General features: G+C 32.0%; 1 protein-coding gene across 11 annotated transcripts in view; it reads right to left on the bottom strand.

Annotated features, from left to right (window-relative positions):
- Positions 1-380: 380 nt before the first annotated feature.
- The window catches only part of LOC145254910 (F-actin-uncapping protein LRRC16A-like), a 377977-nt gene continuing 351583 nt past the window's right edge, over positions 381-26774 (bottom strand). For all 11 annotated transcript variants that reach the window (XM_080113852.1, XM_080113855.1, XM_080113853.1 and 8 more), the window contains 6 exons: positions 21573-21641; positions 19806-19981; positions 14301-14419; positions 8866-9385; positions 6665-6991; positions 381-776 (listed from right to left, as the gene is read on the bottom strand). In XM_080113852.1, coding sequence (XP_079969978.1) covers positions 490-776; positions 6665-6991; positions 8866-9385; positions 14301-14419; positions 19806-19981; positions 21573-21641 — 1498 coding nt within the window. In that variant the 3' untranslated portion in view covers positions 381-489. The remainder of the gene's footprint in view (positions 777-6664; positions 6992-8865; positions 9386-14300; positions 14420-19805; positions 19982-21572; positions 21642-26774) is intronic.

Raw genomic sequence — 26774 nt, 5'->3', positions numbered from 1 at the left:
GATTTTTCTTAATTTTTACTTTTTAATATAAGAGAAATTCTGAATAAAAACCGAAAATTCAAATATTTCAGATTTACATTGAATTTAACCCATAATTATTACACATCGATTTAGCAAAATTGTAACTTCATGTAATGGATTTTGATCAAAATTGAAATAATTCTAGACATAAGCATTAGTATCATCATATACTGATTCTAATTTTCATAAGAAAACATAAAAGTTGTGCAAAACTCTTCTAGTCGGTGAATTAATTTTATTATTAACAGAATACTTCTCTCCTTTAACAAATTTTCCACTAGTGTGGTTAGTAAAATTAAAAAAAAACAACTTATTTATTATGCATCAATATTCTAAGACTTTACTACTCTTGCAATATCTACGCTTAAAATTGGTTTATTTAAAAAAAATACAGATTAATAAGGCGTATTCCTTAGCTGACATGATTGTAAAGAAACAATGAGGAAAAAAAATAAAAATTGCAATTCTTTATAGAAAGATAATTTCTCCATCACTTTCAACCTCATCAGTACTGCTGTGATGACTGGAGCACATGCTGAGTCGGGACGTGTCCAGGCCGTCCGTACTCAAATTTAACAGCTGCGGATTAAGCACCTTGGACAATGGGGACAAAGATGAATTGGAGGAAGTGTCTTTCTTGTTAGAATTTGATGAAGACGAATTTGAGGGTGTCGATCTGGAAGATATGCTCGACAGTTCATTCTGCAACTCACAAAACATTGAGTATGGCCTAGACTGAACCTCGGAATCTGACTCTGTAAAGGATAAAAAAATAATGATATAACATAACTTTTACCAATTAAAAAAAAAAAAGAAGGGAAACAAAGCCTAGTATGAATTTGGTTTCTCCTGAATTGTTACACATTCAAAAACAGATCTCAATTATTCAATTTACCTCAATCAAATTTTGGATTTGGTAGTTTATACAAAAATACTTTTACAATCCCTATAAAAATGCAAAAAAAAAAAAAAATCTAAAATTACACTCATATTTTATTATACGCATCAAGGGTGAAATCACTTTTTTATCGATTCAAACGAGTTCAGATTTTTAATCTTCTCAAAAGTAAACAGTATTAGTTAATTTGAAAAACCCACCAAAAATGTTGTCCAAAATACACGAGTGTATTTTCTAGCATTCATCTCTTTTAGAAAACGAGATATGCTTTAAAATTAAAACGAATAACAAACAAATCGAAAATTAACTTTTCAATTAATAAAAGGAAAAGAGAAAGAAAAACTTATTACCAACTGTTCAAGAGAACACACTTGCCCCTTCAATAGATGGTATCTTGATCTCTTCAAACTTATACCAAGTGTAGCTGGCGTTCTGTGAGATTAAACCACCAGAGTAGCTTAATTTATTCTAAGTACATTTGTCCCATTTGCATGAAACCATTATTTGTAAATCTAATCTCACTTTTTCATTTGTTTTATGTTGTGCATGGAAAGGGACCAGCAGTTATTCCCTGTGAGCTTTCTCAAGGTCACAACAACCTAGATAAGACTCGGCTAATAGTCTACCAGTGTATGCATATTTGGCATCAAAACTGACCCACTTTGCCTAACACTCTACCCCCTTCCCAACCGGAAATTATATGCAATGACATTCTAAACTAAGACGAAATTAAATGACATCCCAAACAAAAATCACGATCAACCCGGACACCCATCAAAAGAAAACTTCACCACCTCTGTTGAGGCTCGCATTCACAAATATTCATAGACATAGAAGTAACATAGATGATGTAGAGTCTTATCTCTTAATAAACTTCCCAGATTTCTTCGCATTAATTTAAACTAACCTACACTCCTCAATGCCATTTAACTGCTTTAATATGACAAGATATCTCCCTTTCTGCTGTAAGGACTTGAACAGATATATGCATGAACTTAGAGTCTATATTTGTAGTACCCTCTCCTTGACTATTGAGCAAAATCTACAACCAGATGATCAGATCTTCATGTGCTTTCAACACTGTGTTGTTAGTTATTCATATTTTCTCTATTGTTCTTCCTCGAATCCGGACTGTATCCTAATCGCCCATGCCTCTGACAGTATAGATGCAGCACTTTCCTTTGATACTAAAGCCCAAATATATGCGGTTGGTGATTTGGCTCCTCAAGTTACAGAGGAAGCTGGGCACTGTACTCGTAGTCTCTCTATAGCTTATTCCTACACTGACAGTCATGTTCCAGACTTGCTTCCCAGCTTGTGAAGATCAGCAAGCTTCACTTCTAGACCTACCACAGTACCCAAGGATTGTGTAACAAATGCAGAAATGTTGATCACTTTATGATATCAATAATCACCCTTAAATCCCAACCACAAGTTGAGAAGCTGATACTCAAAACAAGAAGATATCACAAAAAGGCTGATTGGGAAATCATCAGAGAACACATCAGAGATGCCTAGTGGATCAATATCTTTTCTCTTCCTGCTGAACCATGTGCCAATGAAACCGAATGGTGGAAAACAGGCATTAAAGCACATGTTCCCATATGAAAGTATTATAACGAGCCCCACTCTCCCCAATGGTTCACTTCAAAGCGTGTAGCTGTCATTGAACAGAGGCAGCATGCATTACACTTGTTTGTCGGTCATAAGTACAAATAGGCAAATGTATATATAGATGCTAGAAATCAGTGTAAGAATGAAATAGCCACAGCCAAAAAGAGGCACGTTGAAATAACCAGAAAACATGTAGTCACAGAAGAACTCATGGTTTTTGGAAAATTTATAGCGTCACAAATAAAGGACAATCAGTAATTCTTATGTTATCTAACAACCAGGTCGTTTGCTAATTCACCTCCAACTCTACCTTAGACCAAATAAATAACTCCCTCCCAAATTTCCTCATGCAAACTGAAGCTCCACTGTCAAACAAACTCCAATCCATGTCCTATCGCCGCAATGTTGCATCTCTGTGCCTTTTTTACAAGTATTTTAATGGAATGTGCTCTGATGTACTCATCGCACTTGCAACCCCTCAATGTACATACCCTCAACAAACCCGTTTAACAAGAAATCCCACCCCCTCATTGTAGAGGTCCCTCGATGCCGGAAAGCCTTCTACTCTAATAGCTTCTTTCCTTGGACTGCTAAACTTTGGAATTCCCTCCCTATTACCAGCTTTCCTGACTGTACTGACACACAGAAGTTTAAATGTAATGTAAACAGACACCTTGTTCATCTCCTCTAAACATGGTTCAAATAGTAGCTCTTTACGTCCAAGTGACAATAGGCCTTGTTTGGAGTGAACATGATTAAAAAAAAGAATATCCGTAGATAAATTTTTAAAACAAATGTTCATTTACATAATTTTTTAAAATGTTTCATTTGCTCCAAAACATTTTAACAAAAATAATACTGAATGTAAAATATTTTTTTAAAATAAAGTAAAATAAATGGACATAAAATTGAATCTTGTATATTTAAATAGATGGAAAAGAAAATGAATGAATGTTAACATAGTTAAAAAAACTAGATTAATTTTAAATGTAATTAAACTACATAATAAATATGAATCCAGTAGAAGATATTATAAAAAAATATGTTTAAAAACATAATATTATCAAGGGTTTCAGATGGAGTAAAGTAGCTTAATTTGATGGGGTCTTCAAATTAACACCATTTATTTCCAAGGACTCATTTGTATGAGTAAATACACAATTTCACCACATTGACATGAAAGATTTATTCATTTTTCTCTTGTTCATACTTTATTTTTTGCATAGATTGAAGATACAAAGCCAAGTAAAATCACTTGAGATGTTAGAACTAAATTCACTCATAAGAAATAAATTACATTTTTTTTAAAGTTTTGGAATTTTTACATGAAGCATTGGTGCTTCTGCAGAATAGTGGCATTTGAAAAAAAAAAATAAATAAAAAAAAATAAATAAAAATCTTTTCAAGTAAAAAGAACTTCCCACTGGTGGAACAAATAACAAAGAGACTGCTTTCCTACAAACTACAACATGATCATATTACAAATACAATGTCAACAAATACTTGTCATAAACTGTAAGTATTCAAATTTTATCATTTTCATTCTTATATTCGTCACCATTTGACTGACGATCTAAGATCTTATTGACCCCCCAACAAAAGAGGGATTGGACCTAGTAATTCGCTCTTGTCCGTCCGTTTGTACTTTTCTCAATAACCACACCTTGGATTTTTTTTGAAATTTTGCACAAACACTAGTCATGGTGAAAGTAAATTTTTTCCAAAACGGATTTTCTGGGATAACTCTAGTTGTCCCACTAGGGGCCATTATAGGGATAAAATTGCCACCAATTCGTTCATTTGTTCACACTTTTCTCAATAACATTTTTTTTTTAATATTTGCACAAACATTAGTCATAGTGAAAGTAAATTTTTTCACTCGTGGAGGCGAACCTTGCATGTTCGGCTTGTTTTTAATTGTGATTATTTTTTTACTGGATCATTTTTTTGTAATTTACACTAATTTCACCATGACATTTAAATATGTAATAGAGTTTTTCTCTGAAGTGCATTTGTTTAAAATCACACTATTCTGGATAAGCACCGAAGATTCATTATTTGGCTTATTCATTCTCATCTTAGTTTATTAAAAATCAGTTTTAAGTTCCAGATGTTGAAGGTTCAATCTTTACTCCAGATGATAACGATTATTAACGACATTAAAATTTACATTTACCTCTGTGCATTAGTTAAATTTTTATTTTTGATGTTTGTTTTATGGCATATCAACAATAAATAGGTTATTTAATATTGAATCAAATAGGTTCCTATAAGTAGGATATATATTTTTATTTATATATATATTTTTCTTACAGATCATTTGAATTAAACTTTACTGTGTCTTATTTCTTTAATATAATTAAAGATTTGTTTGGGTTGTGGTTTTTTTTTAATAAATAACTTAAACCATTTAGAACTATTTAATGCCAAATAGTCATTGTATTCTTAATTCTTGTCCAAAATTACTACTAAAAAAAATTATCTTAATGATGTACATACCCATGAAAAAATGAAAATATTAAAAAAAATAAAAATAAAAATCACAAATTGATCAAGTAGTTTTATTTTTAAAAGAAAATCAAATGTTATGAATAATTGAAAACCAGCTGTCTAGTCTGCCATTTTGAAACCAATCTAAAAGGAAAACAAAGTGAGATAACTCAACAAAAATTAAAACTTGAAAGTTTTATGTTGTAATGCCTATGAATTTCCATTAATCACTTAAAAATGATTTTCTTTATAAAAATAAAACAACTTGATCAATTTATATAATTTTTGGAATATAATATTTTTGTTTCATCATGGCTACATACATCATACAGATCTTTCTTTATTTTTGTTTTTTAATACAGTGAAAATTTGAGAAAAACCAAAATGTCCTTAGTTAAATCAAACACTAACACTGTGTGGCAGTCGAGAATACCAGGATCAAGACTATAAATTCAATTTTGCCTCATAAACCAGACCTTTAACAGATACTCATAATAACAAATACAAAAGAAAAGATTTTTAATTCATTTTTTGTGCTACAATATGGTTTACTATCATCTACATGTTTACTATCATCTACATTTTTATACATTGGTCGTATACAGTTTTTTTACAGTAACTTCAAGATGATTAAAAAGAAACAAAAATAAAAATGTGACAATATTGTTGGATTGAAAAAGATTGCTGTAAAAAAAAAATCCCAAAAAACTTACAATTAAATTAGAAAATCTGGTGAGAAAGAGAAGAATCGTTTTTCTCATTGTGTGAATAGGAAATTCTAATGACAAATGGATCAGCTGGCGTCATCATCTAAAGTGAATTGACAGTAATGTCCAATAAGAGTTGGGAAAAATGGAATAGATCCCATTTTTGTTAAAATGCATTGTTCAGGTGACAATTTAGGAGACCATTCCCCTCCATCAATCAAGGTAACAATTAGAAAATAAAAAGAAAGAGAGGACCAGATCTCTGCCTCAATTGAGATTATGGTAAGAGGTAGAAAATCCGCTGACCATTCTCAAGTCAAAATGGGGATTCCTCGCAGACACAAAAATGAAAATATTACCAAAACCTTATGATGTAATCATTTGATAATTGCTAATTCTATGAGATGCGAATTCTGATTCTCAATAAAAGGTGAAGCATAATCAGCTTTGGGGACTATTCTGCTCGACCATTGAATCCACATCGTTAAGAGAGAGATCTTGGATTTGGGGTTGAAAATGGCAAACTAAAATTGAAGTATAAAATGCATTAAGTTTTTTTTATTTTCTTTTTATACAAATGCAACATCATAACTTTGACTCAGAATGTTTTTAAAACTCGAAAGAATAATCATAGAATTGTTATTTGCCGTGTTTGAAGGTGATTCTTTGCTCCGTATAACTGATGACCAATGCTGGATGATTGCTATTTTGATCTTTGACAATGTGGGCAGAGTGATAATTTGATGGACATAAACTCTTCGACATATGCGGTCTTCATCAGATTTTGCAAGAAGTATCAAGTAGACAACTGGAACTTAGGAACAGCCAACTTTAATGATGTCGTGAGAAATAGGTGTACAAAAATAGAAAATGTAATGGGTAAAAATAACAGATTTAAAAAAAAAAATTATTTTGCACGGAATGTTTTACTGACCTTTAAATTCAGAGGGAATCTGTGTATTCCTCGGTAAGGAAGAGGACTTTTTACCACTCATCGAATCCTCATCTTCTTCCTCTAATTTATCATTTGTTTCAGTCGGACTTTTTAATACCGCTTTTGTCTGGCTGAGCCAAGAGATTTTCTCTTTCACAGAAAGTCGTAAAGTGTTGGAGTCATAGACAACGCCACCCGCATCTTTGGAAGAAGTGGAATCTGTTGATGGGCCATTGGGACTGGACGATTTCCTGATACTTGGTCTGGATGGAACGGCTGGCTTTGGAGCCACTGGGGGTGGTGGTTTCGGCTTAGGAGGAAGGAGACCTGACAAAGAAGAACATACAAGTTATTGTTGAAGAAAACTGAAATATTTTGGCCAATATTCAAGTATTAAATACAACATTGGTCAGTTACGCTTGTGTGCATATAAATATATATATATATATATATTAGTGATGAGATAATTCTAAAATGTTTCCTGATTCTAATAAAATTACTGATTCTGTTCTAAATTTCCGCTTTCGATACAAGTACTGATTTTGATTCTTTAAAATTTTTTTTTAACATTTAATTAAAGATCCTATGATTTTTAGAAATGCTCAAATGAATGTCCATCCCCCCCCCCCATGTAATATTGGCATATATTTTGCAAAACGTGAAAATACATTTAGGAGGGACGGATATTACAAGAGTAGATATTTCTAAATATTTTTCTCTAATGTTTTCCTTGTAATCGATTCAAAATTGTGAGACAAGATTTGTTTTTCTTTTAAAACAAAACTCATTTGGTCATTGTTCATGCCATTTGGAATTATCATAAACAATTAAAATGAATTGACGAAAAAATAAAACAGTTCAGGAACAGAATAGTTAACAAAGCCTGTCCCATGTCAAGAATGGGTTTCTACATAATGTTACTATTTAGAAAACCATTCTTAACATTGGGACGGATCTGTTAACTATTCTTTATCTTCCCTTTATGAAGAAATATTCATGTTTTTTCTCGCAACTATAAAGATTTAGTTGGTTAGTAGATTGATTTGCGTTACTGTAAAAAGAAAAACACAAAAACAACCACCAAAATCATAACAACAACCACCAGTATCACAATAACCATACAATTGGAAAAAAGCTCTTAGAAACATCTATAATATAAATCTCACCTGTCTGTTTAAATGTTTGTATGTATGTTTGTATATCTGCCTAAAACTTTCAACAGATGACAGATTTTCACGATAGATATCGTCTCAAAGCTCGACGCTTTGGACGACAAATATCGAAAAGTTGGCTACAAACATTAATTCCTTCACCGGGAACTTTTCTACAGGGGGGGGGGGTATTTTCGAAAGTCACCCCTCTTTTCGATTGCCTAGCCTTAATTTAAACAAATGTCACTTCTGGTTTGGCAACAGCAAAAACGTCACTTTTTTTTTTTTTTCACTTTCTTTTTCTCCTTCGCAGTATGGGTTCGAGCCTGCCTGCCTACTACCACTTTTTTTTTTTTTTTTTTTTTTTTTAGCTCAACACACACTTCCAAACACCCAGGCTAGTTTTTAATGAAATAAAAAAATTATGAATAAGCAGACAAATTGTTCTGAAACTATGTTAAGATGGAAATATTTTATTTAAGAAATAAACATTCAGAAATTATTTAATTATGAAAAAAAAATTCTTTCCTTCTGTATTTTACTGTCTAAAATAAATAAAAATCATTTCAAGTTAAAAAAATATTGAATGATATTTTTTAATAAAATATTTTCATCTTAATGTGGTTTCAAAAAATTTTTTATTTTACTAAAATGCTTCTAAGAGCTTTTTGCTAATTCTCATAACATTACAATGACTAAAAAAAAAAGGCTCAAAGTGTAGAGATCTTTTCCATAGTACCATATGCAAGAACACCAGTACACAGCCTCGATACAACACCAGGTCATAGCCATTTTATTTATAAAACAAAATAAAATTTTCCTATTACTCTAATGATGAATATTTTACTATCTGAAATTAATAAGTATATTTCAAGTTTAAAATAAAGACAAAAAAAAATTGAATGATTTCTTTCTTTTTTAAATAAAATATTTGCATCTTAATGTGGTTTCAAAAACAGTTTTTTATTCAAAATTTTTTCAATATTTATACATGCATACAAACTGAGCAAATTGTATTAGCAGAGTTGATAGAAAAAAATAATAACCAACCTTTTGTACGGGGGACAGGTTTGGGTTTTGTTGATGCTGTCGGCTCATCTGATTTAGTAATCATCTCTTTCTTTTCCTTATTAACTCTGTCCTCCGATAGTTTTTCAGCGTCAGATTTCTCATACACTTTCATATCAATCGATTTTTCTTCCATCTTTGAAGGAGAAAGTGGTGTGGTAGCAGATTTTTCCAAAGAATTCTCAATCATCTCTTCAGAAAGTTTGTCCGAAGGCTTGTCAGTTGACTTTGATCGGTTCATCGGTATTGGTGGGAGTGGAGCATGTTTGTCTTTTGAAGATGACAAAGGGGATTGATTCTCTTTGCTGCCAACGTCTTCAGAGCTTGGGAAATATTTGTCCAGGTTAATACATTGTTTCTTTTTGTCTTCTTGGGCAATTGCGATTGGTGATTCCTGTGGGTTATCTGTTGCCAGGAGACAAGAATTACGAGAGGCTCGCTTCGTCATGGACTCTTCATCATTGGCAGACTCATTCACATCACTACTGTTAGTGGTTGACACCTACAACAAAAAGACGAGACAACATAATAGTCAGTTAGCTTCACAGTTGGATCTTAGCACATTTCAAAGTTTGTTAAATTATTTTATATTAGAATTAACAATCTCTTAAAGCTTATTTCCTTTTCCTCAGAGTTCGTTTGACATCCCAAATGAAAGGATTCAAAAATAATACCAGTAATTATGTTTTTAGAGGAAAAGACCATCTCTTTAACAAACTATATTTGTGATACTAAGGATATCCCCTAACCCCGGCCAGATCCAAAACCCCTGATAAAAGGAGGAAATGATTTATTAGCAGAGTAAACATAAGTGAGATCCGTGAAAAGATGATGAGGGATGAGACATCAAGATCTCTCTGAACTCTTGAAACCTCATGTAGGTGGTCAGTTTCTGAATAATCAGCCATACCCAGATGACAGTGGATGATAGGGCAGAAGGAGTCAGTTTCTATTAATCAGATATGGTGGTGACTAAAACAAAATACCAGAGTGGATTTCTAATTTTTAACCAATAAATTTAGTAGTCAGAGTTAGTTTACTATTCTCATTTTACTCAGTTTACTATTCTCATCTTGAGTGTTATTTTCATAACGTTTCAGTCAATATAATTTCCAACCTTCTTCGGTTGTACCTAGTCCAACTTGGGAATCTTTCCGGCAGACTCTGGAATCTCCACAAAATTTCAAACAAAACCCTTTATTTAATCCATGGCGATAAAATGCTCTCATTTATCAGCCATGACCGGGTAGATGTCTTAATTTATTTGCAATTATATTTTGAGTGTTGCCTGCACTGAGGATAGAACCTTCAACCTCCAGAAGAGTGTAACATACAACTGAATTGTACTCAAGATGAAAACAGTTATTTGAATAATCCAAATAATATGAAAAAAGTTTAATACTTCAAGTTATTTCTTCGATAACGATGCATGTTGTTTGGTATGACTAGTTCTTCATAATGTCTCAAGTTGCATACTATCAAATGGAGTTTCATGTCATTCACAGGGCATATTCTATTTAATCCATAGATGAGACCTTACTATGTTATAACAAGTGAGAATGGATGTGAGAGTAATGCCAACTAAATGATGAATCAACCCTAATCCCAAATCGTCTAGGCAAAAAAAAAACAAAAACATGACTGTTTGTAACTCATAACACCCGGCTTTTCAATCAGCATCTTTCAACTCAGTTGAAAAATGTAACTATTCATAGAAATACTGTTAGCTATATATAGTGTAATTTTGTATGAAAATAAAGGTTTTGATGATGTAAATTTACCCAAAATATTTAATAAACAAAAAACTATACAACTACTACCAAATGAGTTACAGACAAAAGATCAAAAACCAATAGTTACATATAAACTAGGGCCAACAATACGCAATAAGATTTTCAATTATAAAAAAATGGTAGAAAATATAAATATAAATGATAATATTATAAATATTCCAGAATGTGAATGTAATTCCTTTCCTTTCTGTAATAATGAGATAAAACATGTAATTACAGGAGATTTAAAGATAACAAATAATCCTAAATTAAGAAAACTACTTAGTAAGGGTCCGAATCATAGAGCCTAAATACCTAAATTACACTAAATGCGTTAAAGAAGTAACTAAAGCACTAGAAGGTTTTATTATGTCTATGGTAAAGAAATATAAATTAGCACAGTCTACGTTTGATGCATGGAAAAATAGTATACTTGAATGCGTAAATGAAAAGGTTAAACATATAAAAAAAATTTAAACACCCTAGAAAAACCAATCCTCTTTTAAAAAATTCAGAAATACTGGAGGAACTTAAAATACTTCAAGACAAGTTTGTAATAGTTCCGATTGATAAAGCGGCAAACAATATAGCTTTTATATGTAAAAAATATTATATACAACGTTTATTGATAGAAGTAGGACTTATAGGTAATGTTTTGGATACCTATAAAGCAAGTAATATTAATTTAGATAGCATTATTCTGAATAATAGTATTATTAGTGAAAAAGTAGGATTAAAGTTAGAAGATAAACACAAAAATCTTCCATGTATGTATTGGATACCTAAAATGCATAAAAATCCAGTTAGTGCTAGATTTATTGTAGGTTCAAAGACGTGCATCACTAAACTTTTAAGTAAAGCTATATCTAAAATATTTAAATTAATTATGAATCAAATAAATAATTTTCACCTGAAAAGAAAATTCTATAGTAATATAAATCTATTTTGGGTAGTAAATAATTCCCAACCAGTGAAAGAAAAATTAGATAAAATAAATTCCAGAATAAAAGCAAAATCTATAGCTACTTATGATTTTAGTACGCTATCTACTAAAATTCCGCACGAAAAACTTATAAAAGAATTAAATGATACTGTAGATTTAGCTTTTGAAGGTGGAAAAGGTAAATATATAGACTTTTCAAACTCTAAAGCTTTCTGGTGTAAAAATAAAAAGAGCAAAACTAGTGTTTCTAAAGGTATTTTAAAAATACTTGTAAGTCATCTTATTAAAGAATGCTATTTTCAAATAGGAAATAAAATATTACTCCAAACGATAGGTATCCCAATGGGATTGGATCCTGCACCATTTTGGGCAAATTTGTATTTACATAGACTCGAGTATATATATATATGTCATCACTATTAAAAACTGATATATCTAAAACATAACTTTCATGGGTGTAGAAGATTTATAGATGACTTTATATGTATAAACGATAATGATGAATTCGAAAAAAAAATAAACATCTTATATATCCAAACAAATTAAAATTGAATTGTAAACATAGAGGACAACAGGCTACATTTTTGGATTTAGATATAAAAATTGAGGATGGGATTTTTCTTTATAAAATATTTGATAAAAGAAACGCCTTCCTCTTTAAAATAGTATGTATGCTGCATAAAGATAGCACCTGCCCTGTTTTTATGTTTTATGGAACCATTATGTCAGAGTTTTTGAGAATAGCTCGCGTTACTTTAAAATTAACAGATTTTATACCACCAGTTTCTAACTTAATAAGGATGATGAAACAAGGTGGGGATAAAAGTAAAATATTTAAACAGTTAAATAAAGCATTTGTTCGTTATCCTGATGCTTTTGAATCGTTTAAGATAAACCAGACTATATTAATAAAGGAAATCCAAAACTATATTAGCAATGTATAAAATGTATTTATAATTACATATAATAAAATTATTAAAAAAAAAAAAAAAGATGTATATATGTAAAAATATTTTTAACCTTTATATATCTAATTTTAAATAAGAATGTAAATATACTAAATACTAATCATAGTGGGGGTGATAAGTAGTTAAATGGATTAATCCGTAAACTTATAAATACAAGACTGATAAATTAAAAAATATAATCCATTTTAAATGTGGAAATTGATGAATCACACAGGTAAGAAATTCATTTTTATAGCATGAAAAGGTTAGTTACTGCAATTAAGAATAGGAAATTGGATCAAGTGTTTGTAACATGTCTTCTTCCTAAGATTAAGGGTAGTGGTGTTTGATCAACACTGCTGGGGAGCCATGATGTAATATACTGTTTTGTTTTTAAATCCCCCGAAACAGTGTTTCATGGTAAACAACTGATGATCCCTTGAAAAATAAATTATTGGTACTATAGTAAATTCAAGAGCGAGTTGATGCAGTGATTGCAGGTGATTAAATAACTTACTGACTAGATGGTTTTCTAACAAATGATAAAAAATATTTTTTTGCATAGTTTTAAAGGCTAAAAACTTCAAAGACTATATATATATATATATATATATATATATATATATATATATATTTTTTTTTTACAAGAAATTGAAATTATTTTCCTATACATATATTTTGTACCAGGTTAATTAATGTGAAAAAAATTGAATCATTAAACTGGTCCCCATCCTATGAATGTCTGTAGGAACGTTATTATTGAGCACTATTATATAAACACAAAGATTCACTGTATTTTTACCCTGTGGATACAAACCTTATCTGCATTACTATTAAAAAAATAGTTTTCATCATTTTGTTCTCGCTGGGAATGGAACATCTTACTGGGTATTAGACATTCACCTACTATTCAACCAAGAGATCTTTTTAAGATTTTAAGCATCCTTTAAATGCAATTGTTTGGATTTCCCTTGCACTTGATTCATGGGTAGAGTTGCCAGGTAGTTTTTAAAATTCATTTTCATAAGTTCGGTAGATCCTATAATTACTGGAATAATGGCGATGTTAAAAATACAATTTCTTTATATGTTGTATATAAGACTTTGGTATTTTGTCATCTTTTTCCTCTTAGCTTTCTTTAACTCAGCATCAATGAGGACACTAACTTCTACTAAGGTTGCTTCTTTCTCCTTTTTCTCCCATAATTCAATGTCAGATTCAATAGCATCATTTTTTAGGTATGTAGCTCTAGAAATTGCACAGTCATAGTGAATGGCGTTTGTCTCATTTCCAACGGTCCTCCTAGGACTTGCTGCTACATTCGGTATTCAATTTTATACAGATGGTCCCATGGCGATAGTTACTCTAATAGTTTTTCTTCATTCAAATTGCTAGACTTTGGAATTCCCTTTGTTTCTTGCTTCTCTGACTGTATTAATCTGCAGAAGTTTAAATGCAATTCAAACAGACATTTTGCTGCTTAACTCCCCACAGTTCCTTGTTAGACATGATCCCAAATAGTAGCTCTTTACATTTCAAGTGGTAATAAGCCTTGTTTGGCATGAAAAAGAGTTTTTTTTAAAAAAAAGTTGTTCGTATAAGCAAACAATATTTCATCTATTACATTCTCCAGGTTTCTTCTGGTGTATTTTTTCACTTTGTATAATAGAGACATTTAGAAAATCTATAAGACTACTGAGAATCGTTTATTTCAGCTTGTGAATTAAATCAAATAAAGATAAAACAAGATCTTACTGTCAAGTCCTTTAATGATGTGCGTATTTCACGTTTCTTCTTCATTTCTGCCAAGACATTCTCATCCATCAATGGCACCATTGGTAACTTCTTCGGCTTCTCTGGAAGCTCTGCAGACTCTGGAAAGAAGTCAAAACAGACGTTGAATAAAATTAAAAATTATTTAATTTTTTTTTTTTTTTCAAGGACATTTTGTATTCTTATACGTCTACAAATAATAAAGAAAATATAAACATTTATATATTTTCCACAATTATTTTATTATTTTTATACAAATATATATTTGCATGAAAAGTTAGAAAGGACAAATGAAGCATGCATGGTCCCCCATGAGTGCATAGTGAATGAGGCATAAAAAAAATGAATGAGTTCAGCATTGCCCCCCCCCTCAAAGTCCCCAGGAGACGTCAAATCCTGAAAATGAACAAACAGTGCAGTTTTAGACCATAACATATGTAAATTTGAGTTCTGCACCATGCAAAAAAAAGAAATGACTAAGTCCATCATTTGTCCCCCTCCATTTAGCCCCCAAAGTCCCCAAGACCGTAACATATTTAAATTTGAGTTTTGCACCATGCAAAACTGCTAAATAGACATACACAGAAAAATTTGAACAAATATGGTAAAATAGAGTCCCCAAAATGGAGTGTTTTTATTAGCCCTAAAAGAGCCCCTGGGGCACACCCAAGAGTTATTGTGAAGTATAGACAAATAAAATTATATAAATATCAGTTAGTTACAATTTGTTTAGAAAGTTTTATAAAAATCAAAGGCATCAATTTTTTTTTTAATAAGCACAAAAGTGTCACTTTTAGTCATTTTAACCCCTTGTTTTTACTCATATCATGTTTAATGTTTGTGCAAAATTTCCAAGGCGTAGTTATTGAGAAAAGTGTGAACGGATGAACAGACAAGGGTGAATTTACAGATCCACCCTCCTTTTGTTGGGGGACAAAAAAATAATTAAAGACAAGAAGAAATAAAATCTCATTTGATTTTTATTTCTTCCTGTCTTTCATACATCCTGTCTTTATGACATTTTATTTTATGCTGTATCATGTATTTTACCATCATATATATTCACTTCCATAATTTTTTTATTTCTTCCTGTCTTTATGACATTTTATTTTATGCTGTATCATGTATTTTACCATCATATATATTAACTCCCATAATTTTTTTATGTGTATTGATATTCATATCAAAAACCCCTTTTTTCTATTTATTTAAAAAGAAAATATAACTGTTACATAGGCGTCATGGAATTGCATTCATCTACAAAAGATTTAGCTAATTTGGATATTCTTTTAAACATTCATTTTAATTTCCTATGAGTTTTTTTTTCTTTTTTTTTTCTTATGGGATGATCATCTTTAATAAGCTATTACGTGTAATAATATTCATGCAGATATTCTACATGGTTTATACTTGTATAATATTTGCGTAAAAAGGTTATAGTAAACACAAACTTCTTTATATATATATATATATGTTTAAAACATTTTGCCTACGAATCTCCTTTGTAAGTTTTTGGTTTACAGACATGAAACTTAATATACAGGGTATTCGAACACATGCAAAACTTTATATTTGGGTTTTAGCCAGGGAAAATCGGAGCAAAAGTGTGAAAATTAAAAAAATGGAACTTGCTAGGTGAACGTCAAACAACAGCATTATGAATATGCATGTGTAACGTAATAGTTATTGGTTCATGCTTTAATTTTTAGCCTTGCAGCAAACATGACTTCATAGCTCAGGCATTAAACTCAAAAGAAAAAGTAAATCACAAGCTAAATGTTTTAGTTTTGATTCTCGGTGATGGCACACAATTCATATTCTTCTTTTTAAACTTTTTAATTCATTACTATATATTGGATCCAATATAATACAAAATCTGCAGTAATCAAAATATTATATTTAAGCATATTTTATGACCAGGCAATGCCGGGCGACCTGCTAGTATGTGCATATATATATATATATATATATATATATATATATATATATATATATACTAGCTGTATCCGGCCATGCGTTGCTGTGGCTCAGTTTGTTAAAATGAAACACATTCCTCATAAAAAATTGCATTTTGTATTGTTTATTTATTTTATTATTTTTTGCAGTTTTTTTTAATTAATAAACGTTGTTTTTTTTCTCCAAGAAAAGGAGAATTTTTTTACCATAAATTGTTAGGTGAAAGTTTTTTGGTTTTTTTTTTCAGGAAAACTTGCACTTTTTTTTTTTTTAAAAGAAAGTTGGCAGTAAACATTTCTTTTTGAAAACAGAATTTTTATTATAAAATAAAAATGAATGCTTTATATGAACACTGTAAATAGTTAGGTGAAAGTAGAGAAAAGTTAGAGTTTTTTTTTTTTTTTCAAGAGAATGTACAAATTTTTTTTGTCAATAGTTGTTAAGAAAATAAACAGAAAAAATACTCCCATCATTAATTAATTCTGCAAAAAAATAAATAAAATGTTGATTTAGTGTTTCAACATTTGGACAACGCTCGGCTGAATCTGGTCATGATGGCCGGTCGAACCCTAAACTAATTGGAATCCGGTGTGTGTGTGTGGGGGGGGGGAATTCTGCATGTATACCATTCTTTTTAATTTTGTCTTTTGTTCAATTTTTTGTGTGGGCTTTTAGCAATTGCAAACTAACAAATTTAACCAAAATGCAAAAAATTCAACAATTAAATAATTTTGCTCAGCTTCTAATACAAATCCTACTAAATCAAGCTCTCTTATTAGAACACTCAATGGAAGGAGGGAACCAAATTTTTGCCAGTATGTTAGGGAGAGGTTATATTTTTTTTTTTACAATATTTTAAGCAGATTTGACACTCAGCTACCAGATTTTTATGGGTTGCTCGTTAACTTATGATAAAACTTGCGAAGTATGCACTTGTTTACGGTTGTTGTAAAAATGGAATGGAAATTTAAATTTCGCTCCGTTTTAATCTTTTTAATTGTGTTTCTCCCAAACAAAAGAATAACATTCAACAATTGTACTTGCAACGTCTTGTCAGACACGAAATATTAAAAAAAAACAAAAACACGAAATATTAAAAAAAATATTAACGAAAGAGAAATAATTCCATTTTCAAACGAAAAATGTCAGTTTAGTATATAAAAGTTCCGTTTAGTGATGTCACGTGATGGCACGGGGTGTGAAATAATTGTCCTCAAATAAAACTTGCAAAGTATGCGCTGGTTTACGACTGTTGTAAAAATGGAATGGAAATTTAAATTTCGCTCCGTTTTTATCTTTTTTTTTATTGTGCTTCTCTCAATCAAATATAATCAAAAGAATAACATTCAACAATTGTACTTTATATATATATATAAAACACAAAATATTAAAAAAAAAAAATTAAAAAAAGAGAAATAATTCCATTTTTAAACGAAAAATGTCAGTTTGGTATATAAAAGTTCCATTTAGTGATGTCATGTGATGGCATGCGGTTTTAAATAATTGTCCCCAAATAAAAAAATGGCCCATCCGTACAAAGAAAACCACCTATTTAGAAAAATTAAGTATAATGTTATAACTAAAAAGAGATATATAAAAACATGCATGGGTACAGTAAACATATTATACTAAAATGCCAGAGCAATCATTCCAGTAGTTATTTAGACTACCAATTACGAACGAACCAAGAGTTACATTTTTATATATATATATATATATATATATATATATATATATATATATATATATATATATAGATATAGATATATATTTGAGAGAGAGAAATAAATAAAAATAGAAAGATAAATTCCAGTAAGCAGGTCTTAACTTATATAACAATACACATGAAAAAATTAAAATTGCTTAAAATATCTCAATGGCATACGCAAAAAGAACTTGATGATCTAAGAAAGAATCTTTAAATTTTTAAAATTTGACTAAAAATTAGGAAATGATGACTGTTTTTGTGCCTCACACGTTAGATATTTTTCCCTCTAAGACTATATACGTTTTGTCATTTTTTATCACTATTTTTTCAGTAAAAATGCTATATCACAATACTAAACACAAGATAAAGCAATGAAATTTGCTTTTTAATTGTACTTTTGCGCAAGGAATCCGAATATGGCACTGAAAATATCCAGAAAATAATGGTTTTCAAGTAATCTGCAATAAATGCACATAAATGTTGCAATTACTTTATATGCACTCAAGTTATGTATTCCTTGGTTTTCCGCACACCCTCAAGCCTAGGGTATCCATGCAGGAGGTAGAAATACTGTACATAGCCAAACCACCTGAGATGTTGAGTGTAACCCTAACCCAACTCTCACCAATACCAATCTTCTGATAGAACATGGCTAAAGGAATTCTCTTGTCTAGTTTGATGTTGCTATCTGATCATGGAGAAATATGTAAAGTAGTTGAAGTGAAGTGACTTCTGGTGTGGTGTATTTGGAAAGAGGAATAATAAGGTTTTTTTATGCTGGAAATCAAGTGTTTGAAGCCAATGAATAGAATACTATGTAGAGAGCTTTTCATATTAAATTTAAATTTCTGCATATTAGTATGGTTAGGAAGGCAGGAGACCAGGAAGAAATTCTAAGGTCAAGAAGTTCCTGCGAAGAAACTATTAGATTAGAAGTCTTTCACGCATCTAGGGACCTCTACAGTGAAGAGGTGTGATTTTGTTACTTGTTGAGTTAGTTGGTGATGTTTACATCGAGTAAACACAAGTGCTATGAGTTTATCAGAGCACATTTCATTAAAATACTTGTTAAAAAAAATGGTACAAGGGTGCAACATTGCAGCAATATATCTTATCTTCAGAACCATTTTTCAGAAAAAGGACAGGGTTTGTATTACTGTACACATAGATTCGAAAAAGTTGTCAAAAAACAAATATATAACAAATAAATGTTATCAAAGGCAAGATAAGTTACTTTTCTACCAAACTGAATATATTTTTCATGTTTTTATTCAATGTAACATGTTTATTTAGCTCAAAAACCATACAGTGTTTACCGATGTATTGGAACATTCAAAATGGCGTCTGATTCTCTCTTTAACACGGTAAGTGTGGGAAGAGATGTTATAAATAAAAAACCGGATAAAATACTGTTCGCGCAATATATGTTACCGTGACATAGGTTGACATATTTGGCGGGTTTTTAGTTTTTTATTTATAACACCTTTTTCCAAACTTACGGTGTTAAAGAGGGTGTGAGACGCCATCTTGAATTTTCGAATACATCGGTAAACACTATATGGTTTTCAAGCTGAATAAATGTTACATTGAATAAAAACACAAAAAATATATCCAGTTTGGCAAAAAAGTAACTTATCTTGCCTTTGATAACATTTATTTGTTATATATTCGTTTTTTGACAACTTTTTCGAATCTATGTGTACATTAATACAAACCCAAAGGACATTATCGGTTTCTAAGAGTCTATGAAAAGTTTCAGCAAGAAAAAGAAGAACACGGGATCAAAGTCCAGTCATATGTAACAGCAAAGATTATTGTCTTACCTCTACTCTCAGAATTTGATATTGAGCTTAAACGCAAAGTCCTTTCTGCTCCTACTCCTTCTGATACTTCTGGTTTGATTTCTGGCATCATTTTTGGTTCTGGTTTATCCTCCACAGGTGATGCATGCTTCAGCTTAGGACTGTCACCTTTTGGCTTCTTTGCAAATATACTGATCCTTTACAAGAAAAGAAAGAATATATTTATCAAAGCAATTCACATTAAAAAAATTTCTATTAAAATTATTAGTATTCATGTACGTGAATTATCATGCTGGTTAATCAGTTGCTGAGAACAAAAATGAATATTTTATATATATATATATATATACACATATATATCATTAATTATAGATAAAATAGTTACCCACGAGCACGTATTTCACTGTTACTGCGGCTAATCAGTGTAACTATGACAGTCAAGGCTGACAGAACAAGAGCATGCTACTCCTACAGAATCAAGAAAAGGGTTCTGTTCAAAATTCTGTGCAGATTCTTGAGTTTGACAGAAAATTTCTGAAAGATAAACCTGACAAAGATCGGAGGTTACATCGACCAAAATGTTGTGAAATCAACTCTGAAGATGAGAACAGTAGTCCGAAGAATCCAAATAATACGGATTCTAGTAGATGTTTTATTCTTTAAAGTTTTCTATTGCCATAAAAAAAATATGCTAGATGATTTCACACAACTCTGATATAACTGGTTTCTGTGTAGTAACCCATAGTAACGAGGTTGACTTAATTTTAGATGCCTGATATTACAAAATGGTAGTTTGCAGTAGCCAAACAATGCTAGGCATGGAAGGAAAAATATTCCAGAATAATTTGTGTGCACTTCTATAAAAAAAAGAAAAAAAGGCAGATTATAGCAAGCAGCATCAAACCTAAGCAGGTTAAACCAGCCTCTCTTGAAGGACGAAGTGTCTAGGGAATATCAAATTCACAAACAATCCCCAGTTACATGTATATCCCAGTTAAGGGAGATGATGACATTAGGTTTTTGCAGTTCTTGCAGGGAAGTGCCGATGTCCTCCTACATACAGTGCTTAGTATTCTCAAATGGTCACTCATCTGACCAGGCTCAACATTGCTTAACTTTGGCGATCTAGTGAGAACCAGTGTGCCAACATGATTATGCCATATATCTACTGCATGCGGACAATGTAGGTAGATTATCAACAAAGCAGCCAGTCTAAACTCTGAAATTAAACATGATAATCTTCCCATCAAATCAGCACAGTCTCTATCTCAGCCTGAGGTATTTTGGAGAAATCGTTACTTTAGTCTGCCATGCTAAACAATATCTGCAAATATTTAGCATCAATGAGCAGCAACTACAATAATCCCCATCATCAATAAGAGATTGCAGACACAAATCAACTGAAATGTTTTCTCCACATATTTCCTGCCAACAGATTCACACAATCTGGATCTTAATTAGAATCTATGCCAGAAAAATAATATCTATTTGAACTTCAGTGCAAATCCACCAGTAAGATTATATTTTATTGATTAAAAATAAATAAAACAAACAAAAACAAAACAAAAAAAAAAACATGGTATTAACATTTATGATTTAGCAGATGGGTATAACATAGATTTAGATTGTTCTAACATGGGTATAAGATAGATTTAGACCATTATATACCAGATATAAGGTATATTTAGATGAGTCTAAACTGGTATAAGATAATTTAGATGGTTCTAAGATAATCCACCAACTTATTAATTTTAAATGAACCTCTAAACACAAAAGAATTTCACTTACTTTCCTCGATCCCGAGAGAATGGATTCCAAGTTTTTTTCTTAACATCTGGCTTTGAATCATTCTTTAGACTGAAATACAATAATCAAGTTTGATTATAAACAAATTAAAAATAAATATGACGACATGCAAACAAGCTACAAATGATATTTGTAATTTTCAACTGTTAATTTTATGCATTTTTTTTAATTTGATATTTGTAATTTTCAACTGTTAATTTTATGCATTTTTTTTAATTTGATATTTGTAATTTTCAACTGTTAATTTTATGCATTTTTTTTAATTTGATATTTGTAATTTTCAACTGTTAATTTTATGTATTTTTTATTTTATTTTATTTTAAATTAAAAATTTTTTTTATCTTTTTATATATATATATATATATTTTTTTTAAATTTATTTTTTTATTTTTTTACTTTTATTATCAGTTTTGTCTTCATAGAAACACTGGCAATAATTCTACTCTTTTTATGCAGAATAATTTATTATGGACAAATTTAAGCATTCACATTTGTGGAAAAGATATTCAGAATACAACATTAGAGAGAAAAATGCATGATTGAATATTTGACAGCATCAGAAGAGAGTTCTAACAAAAATGAGAGATGATTATCACAAAAAGTCTTAAAAAAATATGACTGCAAGTAGGAGAAAAACAATCAGCAGGAAAGGAGTTCCACAAGATTACAGTTCTGGAAAATCAGCTACTGGGATAAATAGGTGTATTACAATGAAGTATTAAAACAAATTGATGGAGACCACTATGTTAATAAATCAAACGAGCGGAAACAAAGGAAGCAGAGAATCGATCAGACAATTCTGAAGAACACATGCCATAGTATTTTAAAAAATGACTGAGATTAACAACATCATGTCTGTGAGAGAGAGAGGTTGCAGAAAAGAAAAGTACCAATCAAATTACAAACATTTCTACACCTTATCAAGAACCTTCAAATAGTAAAGAGATTCACTAATCCAAATATGACAACAATACTCAATAGATGGCGTAACAGATTTTTAAAGATAGAGAATAGTCTTGTGTTGATAAAGGGTTTACAGCAATAGATAGAACAGATTTAACGAGAAGCAGAAATAGCAATGAAATTATTATATGAACTCCAAGAAAGATTTGATGAGAAAGAAAGAGCAAGAAGTTTTAGAGTAGATTTCTTATGGAGAGTAGAGCCATCCATAAGAATCTCAGGAAGGAAAGGGACATGTCTATGATTGAAAGACACAAGAAGAGTCTTAAACAGAACAAGTTATTTCTTACTCAAATCCACAACTGAACACAGGTAGGCAGTGTCTTGTTTCATTGTGTATTTCTGTTTTATTAAATACTAGCTTTTTTTTTTTCTAGTCCAATACCGGCTTCCATCTTATCTCGAAATTACTTATAACGGCACCAACTTACTTTCGGAAGACCCCCCCCCCCATCCGCCTTTTCTTTTATATCGTAAGCTTCTTAAAACGTTACTAGCTTAAGTTCAGAATAAAATCACGATTTTCTTTTAACGGTTAATTTAAAAAAAAAATGTTTTGAACGCTACTAACTCAACTTCTTTCAATACAGTTTGCAATTTGGAGACGGAATTGTTTTTGTTGAGATAAGTGATTTCAATCATGCTTTTTATTTTAGATTTAAAATATTAACAACTCCATTTTATTTCAGTATTTAATTTGTGTATTTCTTTTTTATTAAATGCTAGCTTTTTTTTTTCTAGTCCAATACCGGCTTCCATCTTATCTCGAAATTACTTATAACGGCACCAACTTACTTTTTTTTTTTTTTTTTTCCTCGTACATATATGTTTATTTATCTACCGAGTTGATTGCAAAAATAGATTACGAATTGTACTCATTTTTAGTTCGTGTAAGGGGAATCTATCACCATACTTTCCCTTAAACACGTCCGTTGGACTTTTATAAGTACAATACTTAATAGTTTTTTTTTTTTTTTTTTTTTTTTTTTTAATGGAGAGTAGAAAACGCATTGTGGATGCGTTATCGGCAGCTCCTGTTACTCTCGCTTCTTCTTATTTGTCCCTCAGTCCTCATTTTTTAATGAGTGATTTTTCGGACAAAGGGAGAAGAAAAAGCTGTTTTCTAGGTTGGCAGTATTTTTGCGAACAGTTGGCTTAGATGGCGGAAATTTTCTGTTTCTATGTCTATCCTTGTAGCCATGTCACTAGTAAGGGTGATGGAGGTAAACGTTTTGTCTGGGCTGACGTTATCCGCCTGATAGTCAGGGACCCGAACCTTGGATTAACCACTAAGGAGGCTGTCCTATCAGCAGGTGCAAAGTACTGGGGCTGCTGTATTGCCATTTGGTGAATGGATTCTGGACCATGCAGTAGCTTCTGGTGGGGCCTCTCGATGCCATACTAGTGGGTAATTGTTACGGCTTTACCTTATCATTAGCTACAAATAAAAAAAAAAAAAATTCTTCGTTTCTTTTTCTCTCTTAATTTCCCCTCTCTGTCCTGCTCTAAGTAAATCTGACGACCTAGTCCACAAATTTCAAAATTTCATCATGACAAGTTTCAAGAAAAAATACACGATTAAACCTGGTTCTACAACTTCCAACGTAGACCCCTACTACCATGTCTCCTTCTCCAACATCAGGGGTCTACGTTCTAACCTTCCAGAGGTTGAAACCCAATTACAGGAGACTAAACCAGACCTTTTATTTTTAAGTGAAACTGGCATTGGACAGGCTATTTCCCTAGAAGAGTTTGCAATTAAAGGATACTCTAACTTGACTTCTAAATCTGACCCCCAAGATCGCCATGGGCATGGAATATGTGCCTATATTAAAGATGGCTTTCCATGTGGTAGGGACATCTCCAGGGAAGATCCTAACTTACCCTATATGTGCTTCCGGGTTGCTTTAGCTCACACTACGGCATTTTTATTTACTCTCTATCGCCCCCACAACAGCGGAGTTACTATCTTTAAAAGCATATCTGAGAAAATTGACCAAGTCCTATCTGCTTATCCTTCAGCTAACATTCACGTATGTGGAGACTTCACAACGTCGAATGGTTGACTCACTCAAACAAGACCGATGATGAAGAGAGGTTCTGTCATGATTTCTCCATTGCCTATGACCTCACTCAGATTGTTCAGGAACCCACCCATGTGCCCGACAATGACGGCCAGTATGCGAGCCTACTAGACCTTTTTCTCACAACTTGCCCTGAACTATGTTCAGTTTCTGTTCTGTCGCCTCTTGGATCTTCCGACCACTCTGTTGTATCAATTAAGATAAAAATGAAATGTAATAAGTCCCCAGACGTACCTCTCCATCGTACAGTATATCGATACACTAAGGCTGACTGGGATAGCTTCCGTACATTTATAACTGATCTACCTCTACATTCCATATTTAAAAAGGATGTGTCCTCTATAGTATTAGACCTGACGGAATGGTTAATTGTAGGTATTGATCGTTTCATACCCTCGAAAAAGTTTCAGCAAAAACCTAACAGCCAGCCATGGTTCTCTCCAGAATGTGCTGCTGCCATTGCGCACAGAAATCACTTTTTCCAACGTAATAGATGTATGGAAACTAAAGCCGCTTTCAGGACTGCCAGCAACCATTGTAAGAAAGTAATAAAGAGCGCAAGGTGGTTGTATGCTCAATCTGTTAAGTCCAAAGTAGCTGAGCAGCGGCTTGGTTCCCACCAGTTTTGGCAAATAGCAAACAGAATTCTGAACAGAAGCGTGTGCTCCATCCCAACTATCATCAATGGACCTGAGATAATCTCGTCAGCATCAGAAAAAGCCAAACTCTTTGTCAAGAACTTTGCAGCTAATTCTACCTTTTGCGATCAAGGCCGCCAACCCCCAATATTTCCTCCTGTATCTGAAAACACACTATGTGATATACGTATATCTGTACGTGATGTTGCCAAGCTAATCAAAAACCTTGATTCCAGTAAAGCAACTGGCCCGGACGGTATTCCAATTATAGTACTCAAAAAACTTCAACCTGAACTAGCGCCCATACTTACAAAACTATTTAAACGTTGTCTTAAGGAGAATTGCTTCCCATCTCCCTGGAAAATTTCATCAGTATGCCCTGTATTTAAGAATTCAGGTGATCGCTCATCTCCCTCTCAGTACAGGCCAATAAGTCTCCTGTGCGTCATGAGTAAGTTGCTGGAATCTGTGTTAAATACAGAAGTAATCAACCATCTCAACAAAAATAACCTTCTAAGTGACACTCAATATGGTTTCCGTTCTGCTAGATCTACAGCAGATGTGCTTACAGTTATATCTCATAGGATTAGCAAATCTCTCGACGGAGGCAACCTTTCTAGGGCAATTGCTCTTGACATATCTAAGGCCTTTGATAGGGTATGGCATAAAGGTTTACTTCATAAGATCTCTAGCTATGGTATAGCTGGAAATGTCTTCTCAATTATTAAATCATTTCTTTCTGATAGGTTCATAAGAGTAGTAGTTGAGGGGCAAAAATCAGAAGCCCACAGTATTAATGCCGGTGTCCCTCAGGGGTCCATCCTGGGCCCAACTCTTTTCCTGATCTACATTAATGATCTTCCAAATCACATCCTTACATCATTTGTAGACATTTATGCTGACGACACTACCATTTATGGTAGCACATCTAAGACAGTAAACGACCAAGTTCTCTCCAATTCTCTCTCCTCTGATCTTGAGCATGTAGTACAATGGGGAAAGGAGTGGCTGGTTACTTTTAATGCATCTAAAACCAAGCTTCTCTCTTTACATCATCAACATTCTGATCCCCATCTGGCATCAATTGAAATGAATGGCTCTCGTCTTCAGAAGGCCTCAAGTTTTGACAAGCTTCTGGGCTTGACCATTACTCCTGATCTTAAATGGAACACGTATATCAAATCTGTTGCCAAGGCCGCTGGAAAAATGGTGGGATCTTTCTATCGATCCAGTAGATATCTCACTGCTGATGCAATTCTCTATTTATATAAGAGCCAGGTACGTCCAAGGATGGAATACTGTTGCCACATCTGGGCAGGAGCTGCTAGAAAGGACTTGTCCTGCCTTGATAGAGTTCAAAATAGACTTCGTAGCCTCGTAGGAGATGTCCTTTTCTCTTCCTTGCAACCTCTATCTCACAGAAGAGATGTTGCGAGTTTGTCTCTGATGTATCGTTATTTTCATAGAAAGTGTTCGACTGAGCTTCAATCTATGGTCCC

The sequence above is a fragment of the Euprymna scolopes genome, chromosome 30 (assembly GCF_053919585.1).
Source record: "Euprymna scolopes isolate OS-2025 chromosome 30, ASM5391958v1, whole genome shotgun sequence".
NCBI classification, from domain to species: domain Eukaryota; kingdom Metazoa; phylum Mollusca; class Cephalopoda; order Sepiida; family Sepiolidae; genus Euprymna; species Euprymna scolopes.
The sequence above is the reverse complement of the archived record's forward strand: the minus strand, read 5'-3'. Positions and strand labels throughout refer to the sequence as shown.